At 52.2% G+C, this 22041-nt stretch overlaps 1 protein-coding gene across 1 annotated transcript in view; it reads right to left on the minus strand.

The window, feature by feature from the left end:
• LOC144093717 (adenylate cyclase type 10-like) overlaps positions 1-18456 on the minus strand; it is a 31380-nt gene extending 12924 nt beyond the window's left edge. Inside the window, exons 1-14 of the mRNA XM_077627328.1 lie at positions 18213-18456; positions 17759-17806; positions 15535-15741; positions 13749-13847; positions 13623-13661; positions 13213-13359; positions 12069-12286; positions 10705-10759; positions 10512-10600; positions 9267-9414; positions 9070-9101; positions 8840-8952; positions 8675-8751; positions 7512-7707 (exon numbers count right to left, since the gene is read on the minus strand). Of these exons, the coding sequence (XP_077483454.1) occupies positions 7512-7707; positions 8675-8751; positions 8840-8952; positions 9070-9101; positions 9267-9414; positions 10512-10600; positions 10705-10759; positions 12069-12286; positions 13213-13359; positions 13623-13661; positions 13749-13847; positions 15535-15741; positions 17759-17798 (1460 nt within the window). The 5' untranslated portion in view covers positions 17799-17806; positions 18213-18456. The remainder of the gene's footprint in view (positions 1-7511; positions 7708-8674; positions 8752-8839; positions 8953-9069; positions 9102-9266; positions 9415-10511; positions 10601-10704; positions 10760-12068; positions 12287-13212; positions 13360-13622; positions 13662-13748; positions 13848-15534; positions 15742-17758; positions 17807-18212) is intronic.
• Positions 18457-22041: the final 3585 nt, after the last annotated feature.

The raw sequence follows: 22041 nt of genomic DNA on the forward strand, positions 1-22041 counted from the left end.
CATGCGGGAGCCCGACTAGTACGCTGCCGCGTCCACGTAGGCCACCTCGGGACTGTTGCCGTAGAGCTTGTGCGAGGCTTTGGCGCGGGCTGTCCGGCGTTCTCCGTCGTACCCGGGGTGCATGTTCTTAAGGATTGGAAGGATGATGAGATGGGAGCGTAGGTCTGGAGGTAGGGGAACCCCCTCGGTAGGATGGGTGATCGGGGTGATGCCTAGCTGACAGTAGAGTGCGGCCTGCCGCGGTACTCGACAGGCGAGTCAGCTGTGCTGTAAGGGTGGCTTCTGCCAGCTCCTCGAACGTGTTGTGGGCACCGAGGTTGAGGAGCCGAGTAGTAGAGGTGCTGGGGTGTAGGTGGAGGGCAACCTTCGTGCAGCTCCTGAGGAGCACGTTCATGCGGTCCCGCTCATTCTGCTTTAGGGGGAGGTAGGGGAATGAGTACGTCGTGCGGCTCGTGATGTAGGCTTGGTTGAGGCGGAGAGTGTTCCGCTCTCGCAGACCCGAGCGCCGGTTCGCCACGCGTCGATGAGACGGGTGGCTTGCTGGACTTGGGTCTGGAGAATATGGATGGTGTTGCCATGCGCGGCGCCGTGGGAGTGAAGGGCGAGGCGCAGAAAGCGGATCTTGGAGATCAGGGGAATGGGGTGGTTTCCTAGAGTGATTGAGATGAGAGAGTTGGCGGGGTCGTGCGGCCTCGGGCGTTAGAAGAGTTCTGATTTAGAAGGGGAGCAGGCTAGGCCGTGCAGCGAGCGTATGAGTCGATGATGTTGAGGGCGGACTGCAGATTGTGTTCCATGTCGGCATCACTGCCTCGATTAGCCCAGACAGTGATGTCAGCATAGAGGCTGAAATGTATGTCGGGTATTTGGGCAAGTTGGTGGGGGAGTTGGAGAAGGGCTATATTAAAGATGATAAGGGACAGTACAGCACCCTGAGGAGTTCACCGCGTTCCCAGTGAGACACCGGACAGCCGGTGGTCGCCCATAGTGAGTGTGGCTGTTCGTTCGGAGAGGAAATCGCGGACGTAATTGTACATCTGCGGGCCTACGCCTAGGGCGTGGAGCCTTCTAGGATGGCTGCGTGGCTAACGTTATCGAAAGCTTTTGTTAGGTCGACGCCGAGGATAGCCTTGGCGTCGCCGGCGGCGGAGTCAAGGATGTGGCGCTTGAGTTGTAGAAAGACGTCCTGGGTGGACAAGGCCGGGCGGATACCAAACATGCTCGAAGACATAAGGTTGTTGTTCTCCAAATACCGGCTGAGCCGGGACTGGAGAACGCGCTTCATGATCTCGCCCACACAACACGACGTAAGAGAGATGGGACGGAGGTTAGCGGGGAGAAGTGGTTTGCCGGATCCGGGAATAAAGACTACTTTGGCGTCTTTCCACTGAGTTGAGAGGGCGCCGCGCACCCAGAATTCGTAGAAGTAGTCGGTTAGAGCTTTGAAGGAGGGGTAATCAGGTTGCGGAGTGCTTTGTTGTGCACTCCGTCGGGGCCAGGAGATGAGGACGCGTTGAGGCACTGAAGTTCTGCCCTCGATTCCGCCTCGGTGATCGGTTGGTCGAGAAGGTCGTTAGGGGAGCCTGTGTAGTCAGGGTGGTCTGCGGAGGGATATGCGGGGATGCGGGGAAGTAGAGATCACGAAGCTCCTCGAGGACTTCCTGCGGGGAGGCCTCGGATGTGTGTATGAGCTTTATAATAATAACTTGTTTATTTCCATCAGTGATGGGGGAGACTGCGGATAAAAGCCGCTTGACAACAAGCGACTTGACTGAAGCCCGCAGCCTCCCTACAAAGCAGGCAGCGATAGGACAACAACAACAAAAAAATAAAACAAAGAACTCGCAGAAAGCACAATGAGGTTGTCTTGGCGAGTCACGGCGCGGACGTCACGCTGGAGTTGGTCGCACCAAGTAGCTATGTCTGAGATGGTGTGTAGAGTGCAGGCTGCTCGGGAAGGGCGGAATGAGTCCCACTTCGTGATGGTAGCATCACGAGAGGGTCTGCGTGTTGGGCCTGCTTGTAGGAGAATCTCGATAATGTAGTGATCACTACCCAAATTCTCCTGGGTGTTACGCCACGCAGCGTGAGGGAGGCGGTGGGTGAAGGTGAGGTCAGGAGTAGTGTCTGCGCAGACGATGTTCCCGGTGCGAGTAGGGGTGGAGGGGTCTGTGAGAAGGGAGAAGCCGGCCTGCTGAGCTGCGAGCCATAGCCTGCGCCCCTTGGGGGTGTCGGCTGTGTAGCCTCAGGCCGTGTGCGGGGCGTTGAAGTCCCCTACAGTCAGGAGGAGGCATTTGTGTGCGGCTCGCTTAGCAAGCGTGAATAGTCGGTCGAAGTCGTGCCGCGGGCACTTCGGGTGGCTGTATACGTTGAGGATAAAGAGACTAGTATCCCGAGTGCGCTGCAGTACGAGTTCGATGAGGAGATGATCTATTTCGGGGACGTCTAAGGGGTGGAAGATAGTACTGAGCGCACGGCGTAAATAAATGCTACCCGAGGGCGTGTAGGAGAAAAGGGGACGATGGGCACGCAGCTGGGTAGGGTGAGAGGCTTGGAGGGCTCTTGCAGCGCGAGCACGTCGGGGCCGTCTGCCCGAGCTCGGAACTGGTAAAGCAGCCCCCGCTTGGAACCAAAGCCTCGACAGTTCCACTTTCAGATGGTGAGGCTAGTGCGTGGTCTCGCCATCACTGAAGCTGTCGTTTGCCGTGGAGGAGTTAAAGAAAGTGTGGAGCCCGGCTTTCTTTTTAAGCCGCACGGCAGCACAGGCTGTCGCGTGGCGAGCCTCTTGCTCCATAAATCGCTCGTCAATTTGGAGAGCAAATTCGTCTAGACGGGTAGTGAGGTTCGCGAATCGATTTGTGAAGGCCTGGATGGCCGTCTGCACCGCGGCCTGAATTCTCGCCTCCATGAGTTGTTCGAAATTGGGAAGCAGGACTGGCGTTCCCTCGATCGGGGTTGGTGTGGACAGGGAAGTAGTGGGTGTTGCGGCCCGCTTCTTGGTCGGCGGTTCGCGAGTAGGGAGAGGTGGCGGTGGAAGAGTGGGGGTAGGAGCGGCCGGGGACGCTGGTGCTGGGTAGGGGTTTGGGCCTGCTGGTGGGCATGCAGCTGTGCCTGAAGGTGGAGGTTGGTGGTTATGAGGGAGGCGAGCTGCGCGCGGACACGCAGCAGGTCTTCATAGAGGGAGTTGGTGGAGTTCTGGGAAACTACGCCTGCCCACCACACCTCATTGGTGCAGCGGCCGGCTGCCTGGGCAGGTGGTCTCGGTGGGACTGGAGGTGGTGGTGGCCTGGTTCCAGTCCAGGAGCGGGACCGTGCCTTGAGCTTGTTAGGGGCGGACGGCTGTTTTGGTGCGGCAAGCTGCAGCACTGGAAAGGACTTCGATGTGAGCTGCGGGGCCTGGGGCTTGCGGGTCGTGGAGCGGCTGCGGTGTTGAGGCGGACACTGACTGGTGGGAGTCTGGCTGGAGTTTGCCTCGGCGGCTCGCATGGCATCCCGTACCTCTTTTTGACGAGGTATGGGGTGCGGGACAGCGGTGTTGCTTGGGAGCCGGGCACACATCCGCAACGTGGCCGAGTGCGCCGCAGTTACGGCAGTGCTCGATCTTCGTTTTGAACAGGTCGCACCTATAGAATACAGAAGAGTAGTAGATGTGTTTGGGCACCCAGTCTTGTTCGAAGAGGATGATGATGGGCTCTGTCGAGTCCATGCGTCTAAATTCGAGGATGTGAGGGTTCCGCTCGTGACTGAGACGGTCCTTGATGTCTCCGAATGAGTGGTCGAGAGGGACCCCATGGACCACGCCGCGGGTGCAGTCCTCCAGTGCCACTTGGTAGGAGTATATGTCGTAGGCGGTGTCTTTGATCAGTATGGACTTGATGTCGAGGTAGCGGAGTCTGCGCTGCGGGTCGGAAGTGTTGGTGAGGATGAGATGTTGGAGGGTGTTGATGATGACTGTGTCGGGCTTGGCCTCTTGAGGTCCGAGGCAGGCTGCTTGCAGAATGGCATCGCGAAGCACAACGCCGTTCACGGCCGGAAGGTTGAGGCCGCCACGGGGACGGAGGATGATCTCATGGTCGTCGATGGGGAGCTTGGGGTGGCGTAGGGAAGACAGTTGCGGCGGCCGGTGCCCGGCCGGGGCTTGAGGCAGATTCGGAGTACCGGTGGGAGGGGATTTCCGATTGGAGCCTCGCTTGTCGTGCGCTGATTGCCAGTCGTTAGTAGAGGTAAGTTCCGAGGGAGATATGTCTTCTCCCTCTGCTACAATGGGTCCCATGCCGCCGTCGAGGAACCGACGCGCCGATGGTTGGAGCGCGAAGCTGCGTCTCTAGCGGCGTTCGGTATCGGCGGCTGCTGCGCCGCGAGGCTTAGCCTCAGCGCAGCGGGGTGATGAAAAGATATGGACTTGCCTCTTGATGTGGTGGTCCAAATCGGGAAAGGTTGGTATCGGCAGGTTCCTGACGAGAAGCGGTGGTTGAAGACATTAGTTTCAGACGGTTGGGATAAGTAAATCCGGTCGTAAAGGACAAGTTTGCGGAGCGCATGTGAAGCGCGTCCGCTCACCCGGCCTCTGAACGACGTTTTCCTTTTGAGTGCGGTACGTGCGCCGACAGTGGCGTGTCGACAGTCGAGCGCTGCGCGTTCCATCCCAGCGTTACGCGTGTGCTAATGGCGTGTGTGAGGCGACGGCGACGAAGAGCGTGGCGAGCACGAGGAGCAGAGAGCTGACTTGTCAGAAAACCGAGGTGTGCATGGAGACAGTGCAGCGGAGCTCGTGTCATTCAAGCGTGGTGGAGGTGGCAGCCGTCGGACGTTGGGTCTGTGCTGCCGTGACTCACTCCCTTGGATCATCGACGCAAGCCTCCTGCGTTCCTTGCAAGTGTGGAGGTGGCAGCCGATGGATTGAGGGTCCGTGCTGCCTAAAGACACCCTTGGATAGCCTGCTTTAAGCCTCTGGCGTTTCGGGCCGCCATCGACGGGTCTCGGCAACGCTTGTTCTTTCTGTTGCTGCCAAGTTCTTCGGGCTGCTGACGGGAGTCCACCGGCGTCTCCCTGTGTTCCTCTCCGCTCCTACCACCACCTGGCTCCCTTCCGCCGCTTTCTCCGACGCAACGCCAGCGACGCATCGCACTACATCCACCCGCGTCCGCCCTGTCTGCAAGGCATCCCCGCTTCACCTGGGACGCTCAGTACCTGGCGAACTGTTTAGTTCTGTAGTGTTGTACGCGTGTTGAGAGTGTGTTTATGTTTTCGTTTCGTATCGGCTCTTTTCCTTTAAATTATAAACACGGCTTCGTTTTGTTCTGTTTTATCTCTTTGTTGTCTTGTTCGAATCTGCACGCTATAGCGTTCCCCTTCGTAAAGTCGGGCACGCGCTACCAATTCGCGACACATGTCCCCGTTACTTATTGTGTTGCAGAAAAGCCACTTCATCCTGTGCTGCGAACATGTATTCATCTTTTCAAGCGAAAGCTTTACTGGCCGCGAACTTGCGATTTCGCCGTGGCGGTACTCCGAGGAGGCACATGACGTCACAACGCAAGCCTCGCCGCAGATATGTAGAAAAGCACTTAGCTGAAAAAACAAATGTAGTATACACAGATGCGGCTTTGCATCGATGGAACAGAAACACGAACACAGAGTAGTATCGGTGGTGGTGAACCATCAAGGGGACCTAGTCACCAGTATATCACAGAGCGGCTGCAGAGTATCCGAGGGGGAAGAAGCTGCTGTTGCGCTAGCAGTAGCTGAAGGATACCGCAGAAATAAACCGATCACAATAATCACCGACTCCAAAGAAGCATGCAGGCACTACACTAATGGTAGGATCAGCAAGGGAGCGCTACGCATCATCCTCCAGGCGGGACCCCCGAACAAAGAAATTCAGCATAAAATTTTCTGGGTGCCGGGCACACCGGGGTGACTGGGAGTCAGAGGGCCGACGATCTAGCTCGCGAGCTTACCAACCGAGCAGATACATCAAGTGACCCTGAGCCCACCACAACGGTGGAACCATCGTACGCGGAAATCCTAAATCACTACAGAGGACAGAGGATAGCGTATCCTCCACCACACCAGCTATTAACGCAATATGAGGCAGTCGGTTGGCGTAGACTGCAAAGAGGAAGCTTTCATAACTTACACATACTTCACAAAATGTTTCCGAACCAGTACGCGGACACATGCAAGTGGTGTGGAGCAACCCCCACTTTATACCATATTACATGGGAGTGTAAAAACAATTATTCATTCCGTAAACTAAAAGAGCCCAATGCGGAACAGTGGGAGAGCCTGCTCACCAGCAGCGTGCTGGCGGTTCAAAAAGGACTGGTCCAGCATGCGTGTGAGGTAGCAAGACTCAGTGGGGCCCTGGAATAAGGGCACCACCCCTGGAATACTCGGAACTTCAACATGAAGACACCCGGGTCCCTCTGAATCGACCAATTTTTGGCGCCAATAAAGTTTTTTTCTCTCTCTCTCTCTCTCGCTCCCTAGCCACTACTGCGCATGCGCCACTAGTAGCACCGAGCCACAGGTGTTCCGCCGCTGCGCAGCGTCGTGCCTTTCCTCAAAATCCAACTTTCAATTTTCAGTTCTCTTTTTCTTCTTTCCCTGCCTCCTTTATCCCTTCCTTTACGGCGCGGTTCGGGTGTCCACCGAGATAGGTGAGACGGTTACTGCGCCATTTCCTTTCCTCAAAAATCAAACAAAACAAGTGAGCCGACGGCGTTCATAGAGTTCATTGGCGTTGACAACTTTGCAAAGGCCATTCATTTTCACAAAAGGAAAGGCGCGCAACCGGCTCCGTGGGTCAGGGGGACCTCAATCTCGCTTTCATGTATGTGGCGTTGGTGTCCAACTGCAAAAGCCTGCTTTGATTGCGTTCCGCACACTGGATAGGCAGCGCGCCCTCCCTGCCACCCTGGGAGGTGGCATGCAGTTAATGGTTGATCGCGAGAGAATGATCCCCAAATGAACGCTGCGGCCTAGCTTTAGCTGCAGTGCCGCATGTCAGCCACAACGCTGTCAGCGCTAATGCATTCAGGCCACATCTCTCTCTCAACACCGCCAGATGTATCAGAGCACGAATGAGGCGTCCGCTTATCCAGGGAGCCAGTTATGCGCCCTTCCTTTGCTCAAAGCCATCGCCGTCTAGAACATCGTCAACGCCAACGCCAATGAACACAGTGAACGTCGACATCTTTCGCTTTGTATATCCTGGATTAGCTGAGCTAATCCACATTCATTTTTTCTTGAAGTCAAGCCCGAACGGCAGAGTTAAAGCTGCCATTTAAAAGTGTGAAAAATTTGTGACCTCGCTGTGGCGGCCTGCACCGATGGGAGATCTCGCGGGCACTCACATTATCTGTGGGCCGCGTCCAGAGAACGAGGCGTGATCGATATCTAAACAGTCAATATGAGTGGAGCAGAGTTTGTCCACGCATAGCAGTCCAGGGACAAGATCCAAGTGCACGATCGATCAAGAGTCGAGGGAGGGGTTAGAAGTGCATACTCACTCCTCGGTGGTGATCTTGACCTGGAAGACGCGACCCATATGCTCGATGCCCTTGAGCTTTCGCCACTCGAGCTCCTTGAAGTTGTTGGGCCCCATTAGGAGCACCGAGCGCTGATAGGTGTCCTCGTCGCACACCATCAGGTAGTCCGAGTACTTGCTCATCAGCCGAGCGGCCAGGTTCACCTTGCGGCCGATCACTGCAAGCAGGGCCGGCAGGCGATACTTACTCTGCATGCCCAACTCCCTCCTTCTACAGCGATAGTTATGGGGGATCACTGCAAGCAGGGCGGGCACGCGATACTCACTCTGCATGCCCAACTCCCTCTCTCTGCACACTCTAAGCAGAAAGGCGTTAAAATGGAGTAAGCTGTCTTCCTCTAGCGCACTCCCTTTTATAAAAGGGAGTGTCCTTAAGGACAGCTTACTCCATTTTACTTCCATTCAAGCGTATTCGTATTCAGAGTGCAACGATAATTATGTGGAAGATTTACGCGGGGTTGCGACATCATCGTCAAGGTATGTTGCGTTTACCCGCTGCCCAGGAAGGACCTTATCGAAAGGGGGCCGGAGGAGTACGGCACTTTCGAGACTGTGCCATGTGCGTGGTCATGCGACGCAGAGGAGCGGGGAAGTGCGCTTTCCCACAGGGTCGCAATAGGATGGGAAATAGCTTGTCATAAGGGGATTTTTATTTCATTTAAAGACCCGCCGCTGTGGCTCAGTGGTTTTGGCATCCGGCTACTGATGCTAAGGTCGTGGGATCGGATTGCAATTCGATGCAGGCAAAATGCGAAAACGCCCCTGTGCTGTGCGATATGAGCGCGTGTTAAAAAAACCTCAGGCGGTCTAGATTAATGCAGAGCCCTCCCCTCTGAAGCCCCTTGAAAACCTATTTCATTTAAAACCTCTTATCCGCAAAGAGCATATTTGATTCACCACTGAAAGGCCCGCGCCTGCACTACCCTTTGTCATCCTACCAGAAAATATTTGAATTTTAAACAGGTTCATGACACTGACGACCTACCTGTGCATAAATCTGGCGTACTGCTTTGTTCGCTGCCGCCATGTGAAATGTAACAAAGTCTGCAGTGGTGGCCGCGTAAGCATGAGAGGCGCGCACATGGGAAACGCACACAGCGCCGCTCTACGGCTATCACGACGCACCTGTGTACTCCTGGCGAAGCGGGTGTCCAATGATACCGCAAAATGTCATGCCTGAGGTGATCCCCGCCGTCACCTTGCTGCGGAGGAAAGTTGTTTTACATCGCGCTCACAGTCGGCCTAAGGTTGCATCTCGAAAGGGGCGCAATACGAGCGAGACGTGCTCACATGTTCATGGCGCTGACCTCGTGCACCAGCTTGTTGCAGCACATGAGCGCGTTGCACGTCTCGTTTTTGCCCTTGTATCCGGGCAGGCCGAACACGGCCAGGAAGGAGCAGCCCTGCGGGAAGAACGCACGAGGGGGCAGCACAGTTGCAGTCAACGACCGAGGCGTAGAGAGTAACGACAACCAATGAGCAAAGTGCGCGTCCTTGGACACAGGAGCGAGTGAGCTTACTTTATCGAATGTGATGACTTTGTTGAGGACACCTAGCGTAAAGGCCAAAATGAAAGCACCGTAAGAACAGCTTGCTTTTGCGCAAAAGTTCCAGCGATCAAACTGGGTTTCTGAGTTGTTTACGCGTTCGGTACGCTGTTATGCTCGCACGCAACAACTTAAGCAAGCGCCTTGCAGGTCGCCCCGTCTGCACCTACCGTCCGTCTCCTTGAGGGCGGCGCTGACAATTCTGTACAGCGCGGAGAGTGTGGGCAGATCGATGTCGATGAAGTCTGGCATGCAGACAAACACGATTGTGACGTGCCTCATCTCGGACAGGAAGATGAGCTCCTCCTGCGTCTTGATCTGAAAGAAGTGCCACACCGTCTTTATTTTTCAAGCGCGTGGGTTTGTGTGTAGGGGAGAATGTCAGCTAGTATGTCTACCACGTGAAATTGGCGGATTTTCGTACTTTTTTTTTACGCCAGTAGGCAAGAAGAATGTGAAAAGGAAAGGCCTCCTCTACAAATTAAGGAAGGCATAAGTACTGCACTCTATGTACCGGTCCCACCTGTGGCAGTGCCCTTCTGCTGTTTACCGAACCTCCGCGATAACAACGCTCGCGCGATTTCTCTGAAAACCAGGATCGCAATCAAGAAACAGGACCCTTCAGGAGAGACTCACTTGTTTGCTCGCAAGCCTCTGTGACGGTGCAGGGCAGGTAGCGCTCAGAAGGCAGCGGCTTGGTCAGGGAGGTATTACATCGCAGTTACAACATTTTCTTTCTTCAGACCGCTTACGTCGACTTCAGGACAAAGGCCTCTCACATTGATTCCATCTGTCAACCTGACAAACTGCCATCCCCTCAACGTATTCCCTTCCTTATAATCTACCCTGTTACATTAACGGGCCATCGAATATCCAACATTGCATGTGCCACCAATGTACATTTCACTAACGCGACTTCGTATTCTTTCATGCTACAACGTTTGCAATAAGGCACCTTGTTTCCTGGGTAAACTTGTCAGTAACCTGCATATCTTCCCTACATTCAATTTCAATTGCCCGCGCTGTGATTATACTGGCGAGGTTCGGATTCACCGCCTCTACGCGATAGTGTAGTCTCCCTCAGTCAAAGCGGAATATATGTTGTCTAGCAAAGTCCTGAACTGCTGTACTTTTCCCTTCGTTAATTGCTAACTCGTCTATTTCTTTACTCCGGACTACTTTTCATCGCTGGCTTCTCAAGGCTAGGCTAGTTATAGATCTCGCTATACTTGGTCGCTACGCCACGCTTTTCCTAACAATTCTACATGAGGTGAAGTTCGTTTCATTTTAGCCTCCTAATTAGATATTTTACATGCCCAGTTCCTGCTCTCGTGTTTGCAGATTTCTCCCCGGTTACTATTACAGGCACCACACAGCGAATTCACGGCATAGTCCACGTAAAACGGGACACTCACGTTGACGACCACAGGAGAGATAAAGCGCTTCAGAAGAGGCGCGTCTTCGAAGTTGAGCGCGTAAAGGGCGGGCCGCACACCGGTGAAGGCTGCAAGCGTGGGACAGAGTGAGATGCTTTGCCTGTTCCGCAGCCGTGAGTATATTCTGCCCCCTTCCTCGTTTCCCGTTTAGGTGCAGGGCCGGTCGCCTTACCGCTTGTGAATGCCATTCTGTCCTCCTCCGTGACGCCTGGGTCAAAGCACAGTACCTGTCGACGATAAAACAAATGTGCTTGTTTATTCCGAACGAACGAGTTTGCGGTTACGTGTATTTATGTGCCGGAGTAACACCACAGGCAACAAAGGACACTGCAGTGGAGACATGGTACAGTATTTTCTTTTTTCGGCTACAGCTGCGGTTTCATTAGATACGTAGAATATTCGCGCATATACCGCTCCCGTGAGAACTTGGCCACTGCGTTCAAGAAAAGACGAGAAGTACATAATTCGTGCAGAACTAAAGAAATTACCCAGCAATAACTAAAACAAGGTATAGACATTCACAAGAAGGAAGGGAAGAATGAAACTGCCTAAACATGTTGAGTCTCTTTTTTCTGTTTATGCATTGGCTGTTGTCCAATCAACTTGCACGAATATTCATGAACACGAAGCACCCATTCTATAGAGAGCTGAGCCCCGCCAGTCCTGACAATGGTTTCTGACGTGGAACACACACTACGCTACAAACACAAGAAACATTTAGGCCCTCAGGCAGCAGTGAACCGATATTTTTTAGAGTGAAAGGCGCGTTAATAAATTAGCAAGTGAAGCCGTCTATAACACGAACCAAAGCACGAACTACCTCTGTCGATGCGCTTGGCCCCGCAACTAAATGCACTTAAGTAGAGGCTAGAAGTTTACCATAGAGTGCATCGCAATTCGCACAGCGTTACCTACAAGATGGCTGTTCCACACGGAGAACATAGCAGAGAACGAGAACAGTAAGCAAGTTGCGCGCAAGAATTGTGGGCACATGGGATCTCCAAATCACTCGTCGATACTATAGATTGTTGGCCTTACTTCGTTAAGCGGGCTTCTAGAAAGAAAAGCGCAAGGTGTGTTAAAGGATAGGCTGCACCGCACCATTCAGCACAAAACTGTAGCAACCACTCCTTTTCGATAGAATAACGTCATCATACCCTGAAAGAGCCAGAGTCAATATTTAATGATAGAACAGTAGTTGGATGAAGTTGTCCTCACTGTCCCTCAAGTTTCGTTCACTGGCACCTAGAGCGGCAGGTGAGACGTGATTAAGCAGGGCGCACCTTGACCATGAGTGGTTATGGCGCTGAGTGGTTATGGCGCTCGGCTGCTGGCCCGAAAGGCGCGGGTTCGATCCCGGCCGCGGCGGTCGAATTTCGATGGAGGCGAAATTCTAGAGGCCCGTGTGCTGTGCGATGTCAGTGCACATTAAAGAACCCCAGGTGGTCGAAATTCCCGGAGCCCTTCACTACGGCGTCTCTCATAGCCTGAGACGCTTTGGGACGTTAAACCCCCATAAACCAAACCAAACCAAACCTTGACCATGTCCTCGGGCAGGGCGGTGTAGGTGTACCGGGTGTGGATGCCCTTGCTCTCGAGGTAGCGCCAGGCCTCGGTGGTGAGGATGGTGTCGCCGGCCGTGCAGAGCATCTCGGCGTTGCGCACGTACTCCACCACCGTGCCGCTGGCCGAGTAATGGACGGAGTCGTACTCGTCGTTGAAGAAGTGGTACTCGAGCAGTCCCGTCGCGATCCCTGCGGGGTGAACCGAAAGCCACGGGGCGGACTTCACACGTACGTTGGCCACGTGGAAACGGAAGCATCGCGACTGCATCATATACGATGCATGGAAACTGAACACTGCATTGCCACCGACGGGGGAGTAGTGGAAAGCAGCAGCCTCAAAAGGCGAAATGCAGCTTGTGCGAAGTGAAGAAAAGTCCAGAGATATTAACGTAAGCGGACAAATATTAACTCGGACAAACTCGTGCTATATAGGTAAGAAGTGGAAATGTGAAACGGTCACCTCTAATTCCCTCTTTCCAACAGCTTTTTTTCGAGAGACTTCCCAGCTGTCCCCAAATGCCAAATAGTGTTCACACCGCACACGCTGCCCTGACTTGATATTGCTTCTTTGTCACTGGATCATTCAGTGGCTGAATGAAGACCAAAATCCCGCCCTTTCGAGCAAAACTCGCGCTGCTGTGCAAGCATCGTCCAAATTAATTGGTTCACGGTATAAAGCTCCGACGCCAACTTCTGGAGGAAGCAGAATGACGCGAGCCATGTAGCGCCGCTCAAAGGTACGCAAACACCTCAGTGCTATGTCCCTAACTGCAAAAGCATGGGATTCACTAGGGCAATAAAGTTCGTAGGAGCACTACAGCTCACTAAAAAAAGGAACTATCGATCTCCTTGGTTGTCAAGCCCTTCCTTGTGCAATAAATGTATTGCTATTGATCAATTTTCGTATTTCTTCTCACTGCAGGAACGTTACAGCATGTTCTACTCGGCAGGGTACATAAGCGCTCCGCGCAATAAAATTTTACACCCGTTAGCGCACAGCGCCGCAGTCTTTCTCACAGATCGGCCCTCGGGGAGAAGAGAGAGCTGTGGCCAGGTCGCGAAATTAGAGCGCGCTGATCAGCCAGGGATCGATGGCCAAAGACGAGCTCGCTCACCGATCTTCACGCGCAGGGTGACCCCGATGCAGGTTGGCCACTCGCCGTAGTTCTTCTGGATGTTCAGGCTGCAGTCCACCACCGTCTGGATGGTCTCGGCCAGCGTGCCGTCGTCGTCAACCTTCCAGATGCAGAACAGGGCATCGCCTGCCGAATTCGAGACAAGCGCCCGGCAAACGTCAGAACTGTGTACGTCAAAGAGTTCAGGACACATTTTTTTTTAATTTTTTAAATGCAGGACGCATGGTGACCCAGAATTGCGTGAATTCAGAATCGCGAATTACTGCGGCATTCTAAATGCATGCATATTGCGTTCTGGGAAAGCGTAGAGAATGTACGTGTCTCGCAGAATGTACAACCGATTCTACACTGGTCCGACTGATAAACAAGGAAGAGGGCATTCGTCTTACCGGCGAACTTGAAAATGTCTCCTCCGGCAGAGAAAATATCTGCGCAAAAGTAACCGCGGGAAAACATGAACACTGGAATGCAACTTGACCCATCAACCAAATAATTAGACTATGTTCTGTACGTACGTTGAATGATGTGTCCAAAGAAGTGGTTTAGTGTCCTGGTTAACGCCTCAATGCCGAGAGCGCCAGTGAGTGAGTACGTCTCGGTGAGCGCGGTGAACCCTGGACGTATGGGCAGCACAGCAACGAAACATAAGAACATGCGCCAGTCAGCTTAAAACCGCTGACATTGGTTCGTTTGGTACAGGAAGGAATTCAAGAAGTGCGAAGCTGTGTATGCAGAGCGTGTCTGAAGCGTACGAATCATGTGGGTGTTAAGTTTCAGTCTGCATGTCAAACCAAAATTCTGAGAGAGGATTACCATCGAGCCACTTATGCTACTTACAATTCGCAGTTATGTTATTCAGCCTTTGCAAAATTGCTAACTTCTATTGAAGAAGTTAAAAAGAGTCATGCTTTTGCAACTGTGCATCTGCGTTCGCACCACCTCAGGTTTACGGTGCAGTCCATTGCCCAACAGTACCAGAGGCGAGCAGGGAGGAATGAGTGAGTGAATAAACGTCTATTACGGAGGAAGCAAAACACAGAAGAGGCCCTCGCTATCTGAGCTACACGTCAAAAAGTGTGCCGGAAGTCATGTGTTTTCGCAAAGACTGCTGGGAGTCTCTGGCCGACGGTGCAGCCAGTAGTAACGCTGGGCGCAGCGGCGTACCCGCCGTGGTGGCTCAGTCGTTAGAGTGCTCGGCTACTGAGCCGGTGTACCCGTGTTCGATCCCCACCGGGGCGGCCACGTTTCGCAAAGGCGCCCGTGTGCTGTGCGATGTCAGTGCACTTTAAATATCTCCAGGTGGCCGAAATTAGTCCGGAGCCCTCCACTACGGCACCTCTTTCTCTCTTTGTTCTTTCACTCCCACTTTCTTCCCTTCCCTTACGGCGCGGTTCAAGTGTCCGCCGAGATAAGTGAGACAATTACCGCGCCATTTCCTTTCCTCAAAAAACAATTTTCAATTTTTCAGCGCCGCCGTCTGCTGCACTTCCTGCTGCGCATGCGCAAGCGCGCTGAGACGGTGGCCAAGTAGAGGGGGAGCAGGTGGTATCCGCCTCTCCTCTTTTCTTCCTCCATGACGTCTATTGAAGAGGATGATGGTTATTGAAGAAGATGGGTATGAAGCAGAAGCACACCAAGGGAGGGAGGAGCACTTGATCTCCCCCGCTAAAGCAGTAACTGGGTTCCGAGAGCAGCATTCCGCGGACCACGTGTGTTTCCCCATCATTCTCTGCGTGCCTGCTAGCTACGTGAACATCAACCCTGTTTTCCGGAACCGCGGCCACCGGAGTTGACGATTGCGCACCGGATTTTTCGACAGCGCCGATGCTTTGGCGCCTGTGCAATTCTTTACCAGTGACCGAGAAAAAGGAAATGAGCCAGCGCATAGAATAGAATTTGAGGTACCAAACTCATCTTCATACCAACTGCGGGCCGATCATGCTTTGCTGCCGCCATTTTTGTGCCGCCGAAAAAAAATCGAGACAGCGAGGATATGACACTTTAATGTCGCGTAAATTCCTCCGAACTCTTGCTTTTTACGAGAGTACAGCATGGAATGCTTAGACTGCTCCCGGTGGAGCGAAACAACTCTTGTTCTGCCACTGGATTAAAGCACTTTCACCCTTCATCCAGTGGCACGCACTACAATTCGCCAGGTGTAAGGCACCTGCTCGCCCACTGAAATAAGCCATTAGACAGGAGACTAAACACGTGCTTGATTTCGTGCACATCCACCCACTATGAGAGCCACTATAGAGCCCAGTTTAGCAACGTGTTCGCGCTGCACACGTGTGGACTCACCCGAGATGTCGGCGAACAAGACCACCGTGAGCGCCATCTTGGCGAAGGGCAGCTTGGAGAAGGCGCGGTCGTGCACCACCTCGAGGCAGATGTCGGGCAGGAAGGTGCCGTTGAGCAGCGTGCCGCTCACCGTCTCTGACACCACGGGCATCAGGTTGAGCAGGCAGCGGGAGGCCGTCCTGTGGTCGCAGGGGACGGCCTGCTCGGCTGCACACACGAAGACATAAGGTGCACCCCTCTGCTGCCAGCTGAACCACATTCTCTATCCTCAGTACTTTATGGCTCTAAACCACATACAACCTTACATGGAAGGTGGTTTTATTCGACGACTGCCGTCCGTGCATGCATTCGAGGCTCATTTGTGCGCCCCTATATTAGTATTTCTGGAGATGAATGCCTCAACAATAGTTTTCTTAAGGCGTAGAGACAATACTAGCGTTTTAGTATAAACCGAGCGTTCTTTATAATATTGGATGAAGCTGTCAGGGCAGCCGTACTCTCGTGATATAATAGCTGCTCAAACAATGACACAAGGTGAAATAATTAACAAGGATTATTTTTCAATCCCACTGAAAATAACAGGAGTGGAGCGGCATAGAACCGAAAGCTACTTGTGCATATAGATCGAGCAGATCAATTTCTTTCGGTTACTAGGAAACATAATAGTTTCCGAAAGTTCGCTCCACCGCTTACACGGGGGGTACAAGTGGCGCCAAAAGCGGCCACTGTGACGTCAGTTATGACGTCACAATGCGGATAACATGCGGCTTGCGGAACTGCACACTGCGGCTACGGTCGAGCGTTTAAGTACCGCATTTGTGCAGTAACATCCACCCTATGAAAACTTGTCTCTCTTCGAAATCCTCCAACCGAAAGTGCCTTCACACCAAGGAACCGTAGTCTAGTTGCTGTCAACAGGCATGATAAGTTTGGCTATTAGAGCGGCGTACCTGCGGTGTACTTGCGGCTGCCGGCTAAATGGGCGCCACATAATGTAGGACGGCTGACTAACAAATGCTAGAACCACCACGTACGTTGACCTGTGCTTTTCGCGCCCAGCGAAAAGTGGCTGCCGATGTCGATATATCTAATGCGTTTTCAGCTGTGGTAAAACTATAGTTGCTAAGTTTGCCTATTAATGTTTGTGTTCTCGCGAACAAACAGAGAATGTGACTCGCGCAAAGAAACGCACAACTGTACTGCATACTTTTCGCGCATTCATTACTTGCTTGGAAAGCTAGTGCACCCTCCACGGCCGATTTAGAGACGACTATAAATCCGTATACAGAAGACTTGGCACAGCACACGGGCGCCATAGCGTTTTGCCTCCATAAAAACGCAGCCGGGTTCGAACCCGACCGCGGCGGCTGCGTTTTTATGGAGGCAAAACGCTATGGCGCCCATGTGCTGTGCGATGGCAGTGCACGTTAAAGATCTCCAGGTGGTCGAAATTATTCCGGAGCCCTCCACTGCGGCACCTATTTCTTCTTTCACTCCCTCCTTTATCCCTTCCCTTACGGCGCGGTTCAGGTGTCCAACGATATATGAGACACATACTGCGCAATTTCCTTTCCCCGAAAAAACAATTATTATTATTATTATTAATTAACAGTATAAGCCAGGAGCATAGAAATGCATCGCATCTAGTTTTTTGCCCGGCGAGATATTCTTTTCCGCTCAGAAACAAATGCTGCTGAAGGCGCAAGACATTATTCTGGTTCCTATACCATTGCCATATCACTTGAATGCCTTAGTGTGAGAACCAGCTGCACAAAAACAGTTACGTACAATTACAACTCACACTTCAATGCGAATAGGCAAGATAACAGCTGGTCGTTAAGGGTAACGGATTGGATCCCATTAGAACGCAAGCGTAGCAGGGGGCGACAGGAAGTTAGGTGGGCGGATGAGATTCAGAGGTTTGCGAGGATACAGTGGCCGCAGCTGGCAAATGACAGGATTAATTGGAGAGACATGGGAGAGGCCTTTGCCCTGGATTGGGCCTAGTCGAGCTGGTGGTGGTAATTATGATGACATATCGGAACAGACGTATTGAAATATACAATGCAATATTTTGCTGCCGGTAGCAAAGCAAGAGGCACTATGAGCAATTATGCAAGCCAAGCCAAGATTGCACCGTGGGGCGAAACCAGTTGCGCAAGATATAGCGTCAGCCTCTGGCGATGTCACATCAGCAGAGAAACAGAGTCAGTCAGGAACTCACGTTCTTCTTTCTTTTCTTCCTTCTGCAGTAGGTTCTTCATGCTGGCTTCTGAAAAGGAAAGCTCATATCAGCGCGCAGTCAACCAGTGAAGCAGGCGTCGCGGTGAAATGTCGAGTCATTCCTCGAAGCTCCCCTCACATAATCCGCAGGTCATGCCGCCTCGAAACCATTTCGAATGTTTGAGACTTCTGCATAAACGCACAACCCATTCTCGCATTTCAGCGAAGAGGACACCGAAAAGTAGTGACGAATGCACTATACGCTCGAAATAAGCAAGCTATAAATTCGAGCCGCCACACGGCAGCAACAGATGTACCAGCAAAGACGGACAACGGGTCCCTCAAGCACATTCCCCGCCCGACCGAAGGAATTAACTGACGCTAAAGTGTCAGAAGCCAACATCAGTCCCTGCGTTTCGGCAACTTACATACTGTCAGCGCAGCGATGTCCTTACCAGCCTGTCAGCTGCGGCTTCCGAAGGCCAAAGGCGGGGCCCGGTAGAGCTGACGAGCGCGCCGATCTTCAGCGCCGGTGGAACACAGGATCCAAAGGTCCACTGCCCGTGCCCAGGTCCGGCTCGTGCTCGTCCCGAGTCGCGCGCACGCCAGCACGCAGAGCAGACCGGGGCAAAACGGCAACTCGAGCGCCCTCACAAAATTTAGACGCGGAGGAAGAAGAATTTAATGATCGAAAGCACTTTTACTGAATTAATGAGAGCTCGTGTTTTTTGGCAGTCGAGGAGCCGATCGCCGTGCAGCGGCCGCGCCGGGTACTGGAGGAAAAGGAGGAGTGCCCGGCATAGCTCGCATATGCCCGCACATACCCTAAATGGTCTTCTTTCTGAACACCTACAGAATTTTCCACATCATACTGTTCTCTCCACTGATGCCTCCGGCAGCTGTGAGAAGGCGGCGATTGGCATATATTCGCAGGATCTAGATTGGAGCTACTCCGTTCGTATCCCTGATTATACTCCTATATTCTTCGCAGAGTTTTTGGCCATTGGTTTGGCTCTTCTCAAAATTCCCAGACATGTCGCACGGGTTCTTATTCTCACAGACTGCCTTTCAGTTATTGTCTCTCTCCAAAATTCGGAAAAATCTTTCTTGACTCGTTCACTTAGGTTTTTTGTTCCGAGCACAGTGCGCGAGATCCGTTTGGTCTGGGTACCTGGGCATTCAGGCGTCTATTTTAACGAGGTGGCTGATTTATTGGCAAGGTCAGCTCTCAGCGCACCTGTAATATATCCCGTCCCTCACCTCATTCTGTTAGCAGCTTCACGTTTCCAGCGGTTTCAACATATTTCAGCCACTTTGAGTGATCCGTTACTGAATACCGTGGACTTTCAACACCTAAAGTACCCATGGAATATCCGGTGGTGTAAGTCAAGGCTTTGTGAAGTGTCCATGACGCTCCTGCGATGTAGAATACCTCACTTAAACTTGTACTTATGCAGGTGCGGGTTCGCTGCGACAAACCTTTGTGTATCATGTGGGCAAGTTGAATCAATCGATCATTTTCTGCTCTCTTGCCGGCGGTTCGCGGTTCAGAGAAAGCAATATCTGGGGTTCCTCTTTCGAGACTAGGACTGCCTCTGTCTCTTACAGTTCTTCTATCGTTCGGTGCGAGTGCCAAGGGATTCCCGTTAAGCAGTGTATGCGGCTACCTTCACGATTACATAAGTGCAACTAATCGATTATCTTGTTAGCTATACACAAAATTCTTTCGCATGTCCAAAAAAGGCTAGATTGATTCTATTCCGGATGACTCATACCTCTTGAATTCATTTTATTTTTCCCAATTTTTTTTTTATCTTGATTCAGTCTTCTGACGTTTCCTTCCCCCGCGCAAATGCTTCATTGGCATTCTACCCTATACCTTGGCCAATCCCCCCACGTGGGTATGTGCCATATTACTTGAGGAGAAGAAGAAGAAGAAGAAGATAGCTCGATGGCATGCTCTGGAAGCGTGAGATCCAGGCAGGCCCTGGAGCGGAACCTGAGGCTCCAGTCTGCAGCGTCAATTAATGCTTTGCTGAGAGATGCGGGAGGGTGCCCGTGCTAACTACCACAATATTTCTGCTCTCGCTCCGTGTCCAAGCCTGACTGCCAATTTTGTGCATTCCTCTTGCTCTTCTTTTGTCACGCGTTTATAGTTATCCGTTTCTATTACCTATTTTTATGTCTATTTCTATTAAAGATGAACAGTTCGAAGCCCCGTGGGCCGTTTTCGGTTATAGAATATCTGATACGGGTCCCATTTGAACCTAACATATTTTTGGAAATGTGGCGGAGTGCTTGAAGGTTGCTTCACTTCCGCCACCGGTTGGCCTGGTATTGCACTGCCTCCGGGATCGGCCTGGGACATTATAGCGCGCGTCTTTTCTATCCTATCTTTAAACTCTCCAACTTTCCGCACGTGGTAGCGATTGTGGCTCAGCTTGAGCCAGTGGGCAGGCCTGTGCACTTTCCTTTTCATTTTTCCTAGCAACAACAGAAGAAGAACCCCTCAACTCTTAATCTGGTGAATATATTTTCTGAGTAGCAGTGACAACCACCATGGCTGCGTGCCGCTAACTACCCTGCATTGAAAAGGGAGAGGGGGAGGAGGCGTAAGAAGACTTTGAGAGAGAAAAACCAAATGGGTTAATTATGCTCTGGTTCCAGGGTTCCTCACGTACTGATCGGAAGTCATTCAGGTAATTTCATTGCACTAACAACGACAACATAACCACGGGTACCGGAGCACCAGACACGGGGACTTGTACATGGAGACAAGAGAAGCGCCAACTTCCAAATGAATTAAGCTATGAAGCAGCTGGGGCTTTATATGCATACAGCATAGGGGCAGCGTTGCAGAAAAAACATAGAACTAAATACTATGTAAATAGGATGTACAAAAGTGCCAAACGCACTATTTTCACATTCGTGATTTAGCTCAGACCTTTTTGAAATTGCTAAAGCCTGAGTATAGTGACGTAGTTGTCACCAACATGTTCCATCTGGACACCCGCCGCGATGGCTTAGTGGCCGTGGCTTTCGGCTCTTGATCCCAAAGTCGCGGGATCGAATCCCGGCCGCGTAGACAGCATTTCCATGCAGGCGAAATACAAACAACCTGAATGTCATGCTGTGCCAGGGGAACTGTGGGACGTTAAACACAATTCAGCATAACGTAAATCTCTCCTTTCGTGTCCATGTATATAAATAAAAAAACGTGTCATAACGTTTCATCTGCGCAGCAGCCCACACCCTGGAAATCAGTAACTATAGTGGTTTATCTCTGTTATAGAAGATGCGAAATATTTTGCCCTCAAGGGAAGGACAGAGGCCAAACAGGAGCTCATTGGTTCCGCAATCAGTGTAGGTTCTTGAGCGCACCTCTGCGTATCATTCCAGTGAAAACAAAACGGGAACGCGCTTCCTGAAAGGCAGCGCCTACCCGCAGGCAGCGCAGAAATGTCACGTGTTAGCGGGACGGACCCGGTTGCAGGTGAAGTCACACATGTTAACGGCCCGGGAAGCGCAAGCATAACATCGTTGATTCCGGTGAGGTAACACTGACTCAACATGATGTTTCATGCCTGCAAGTGAAACTGCCTCTGTCCCGAACAAAGGGATAAAACCGTGCTCGGCTCTTCGACGGATGAGTTTCTTACGGAATGAACTGCAGAAAGAGAGGCACTGCATCGCAAGAAGGCCATAAGCTACGCTCACGCAAAATCGGAATCAGATCATACCTTTTGGCAGAACGGAATCGCTTTGCGCCTTGGAAGGTATGCGAGCGGCGATTTGTTTCCCGGTCGTTTTAAAGCGCACGCGGTTACAGACAAGCAGCCAGGTGTAAATTGGCAACACATCTCCTCGCTTGCTTTGTTTTAGTGCAAGTGTATTTCACGCTCCCCATCTTCTTGCACCTGAAACCCACACCAGCGGGCCGTACCTGCGCCCTCCGGACGCAGGTCCTCGCCATTGCACATGCCCTCCAGTCATTTGTCCTACTTCCCTCTCTTGCAGAGTACACGGTCTAGTTCGACTCTCAAGCCCCTATCCGCCACATACAAAACCGCCCCCTACCACTCCAACAGGAGGTCGAACGAGCGGTCTCCACGCAGCCGCTTTTCACCGTTTTACTTCGCTGGGTCACTGGCATTCAGGGATTGGCGGCAATCATCTGGCCAATCAGCTCGCCTGTAACACTCTTTGGTTCCCTGGCCCAAGCCATCGGAGGACGGTGGAAGAGCTCTCCCTGCGCCGCACCGTAAAGTAGGTCTACCTCGAGCT

Source organism: Amblyomma americanum, chromosome 6 (assembly GCF_052857255.1).
Source record: "Amblyomma americanum isolate KBUSLIRL-KWMA chromosome 6, ASM5285725v1, whole genome shotgun sequence".
Classification (NCBI taxonomy): domain Eukaryota; kingdom Metazoa; phylum Arthropoda; class Arachnida; order Ixodida; family Ixodidae; genus Amblyomma; species Amblyomma americanum.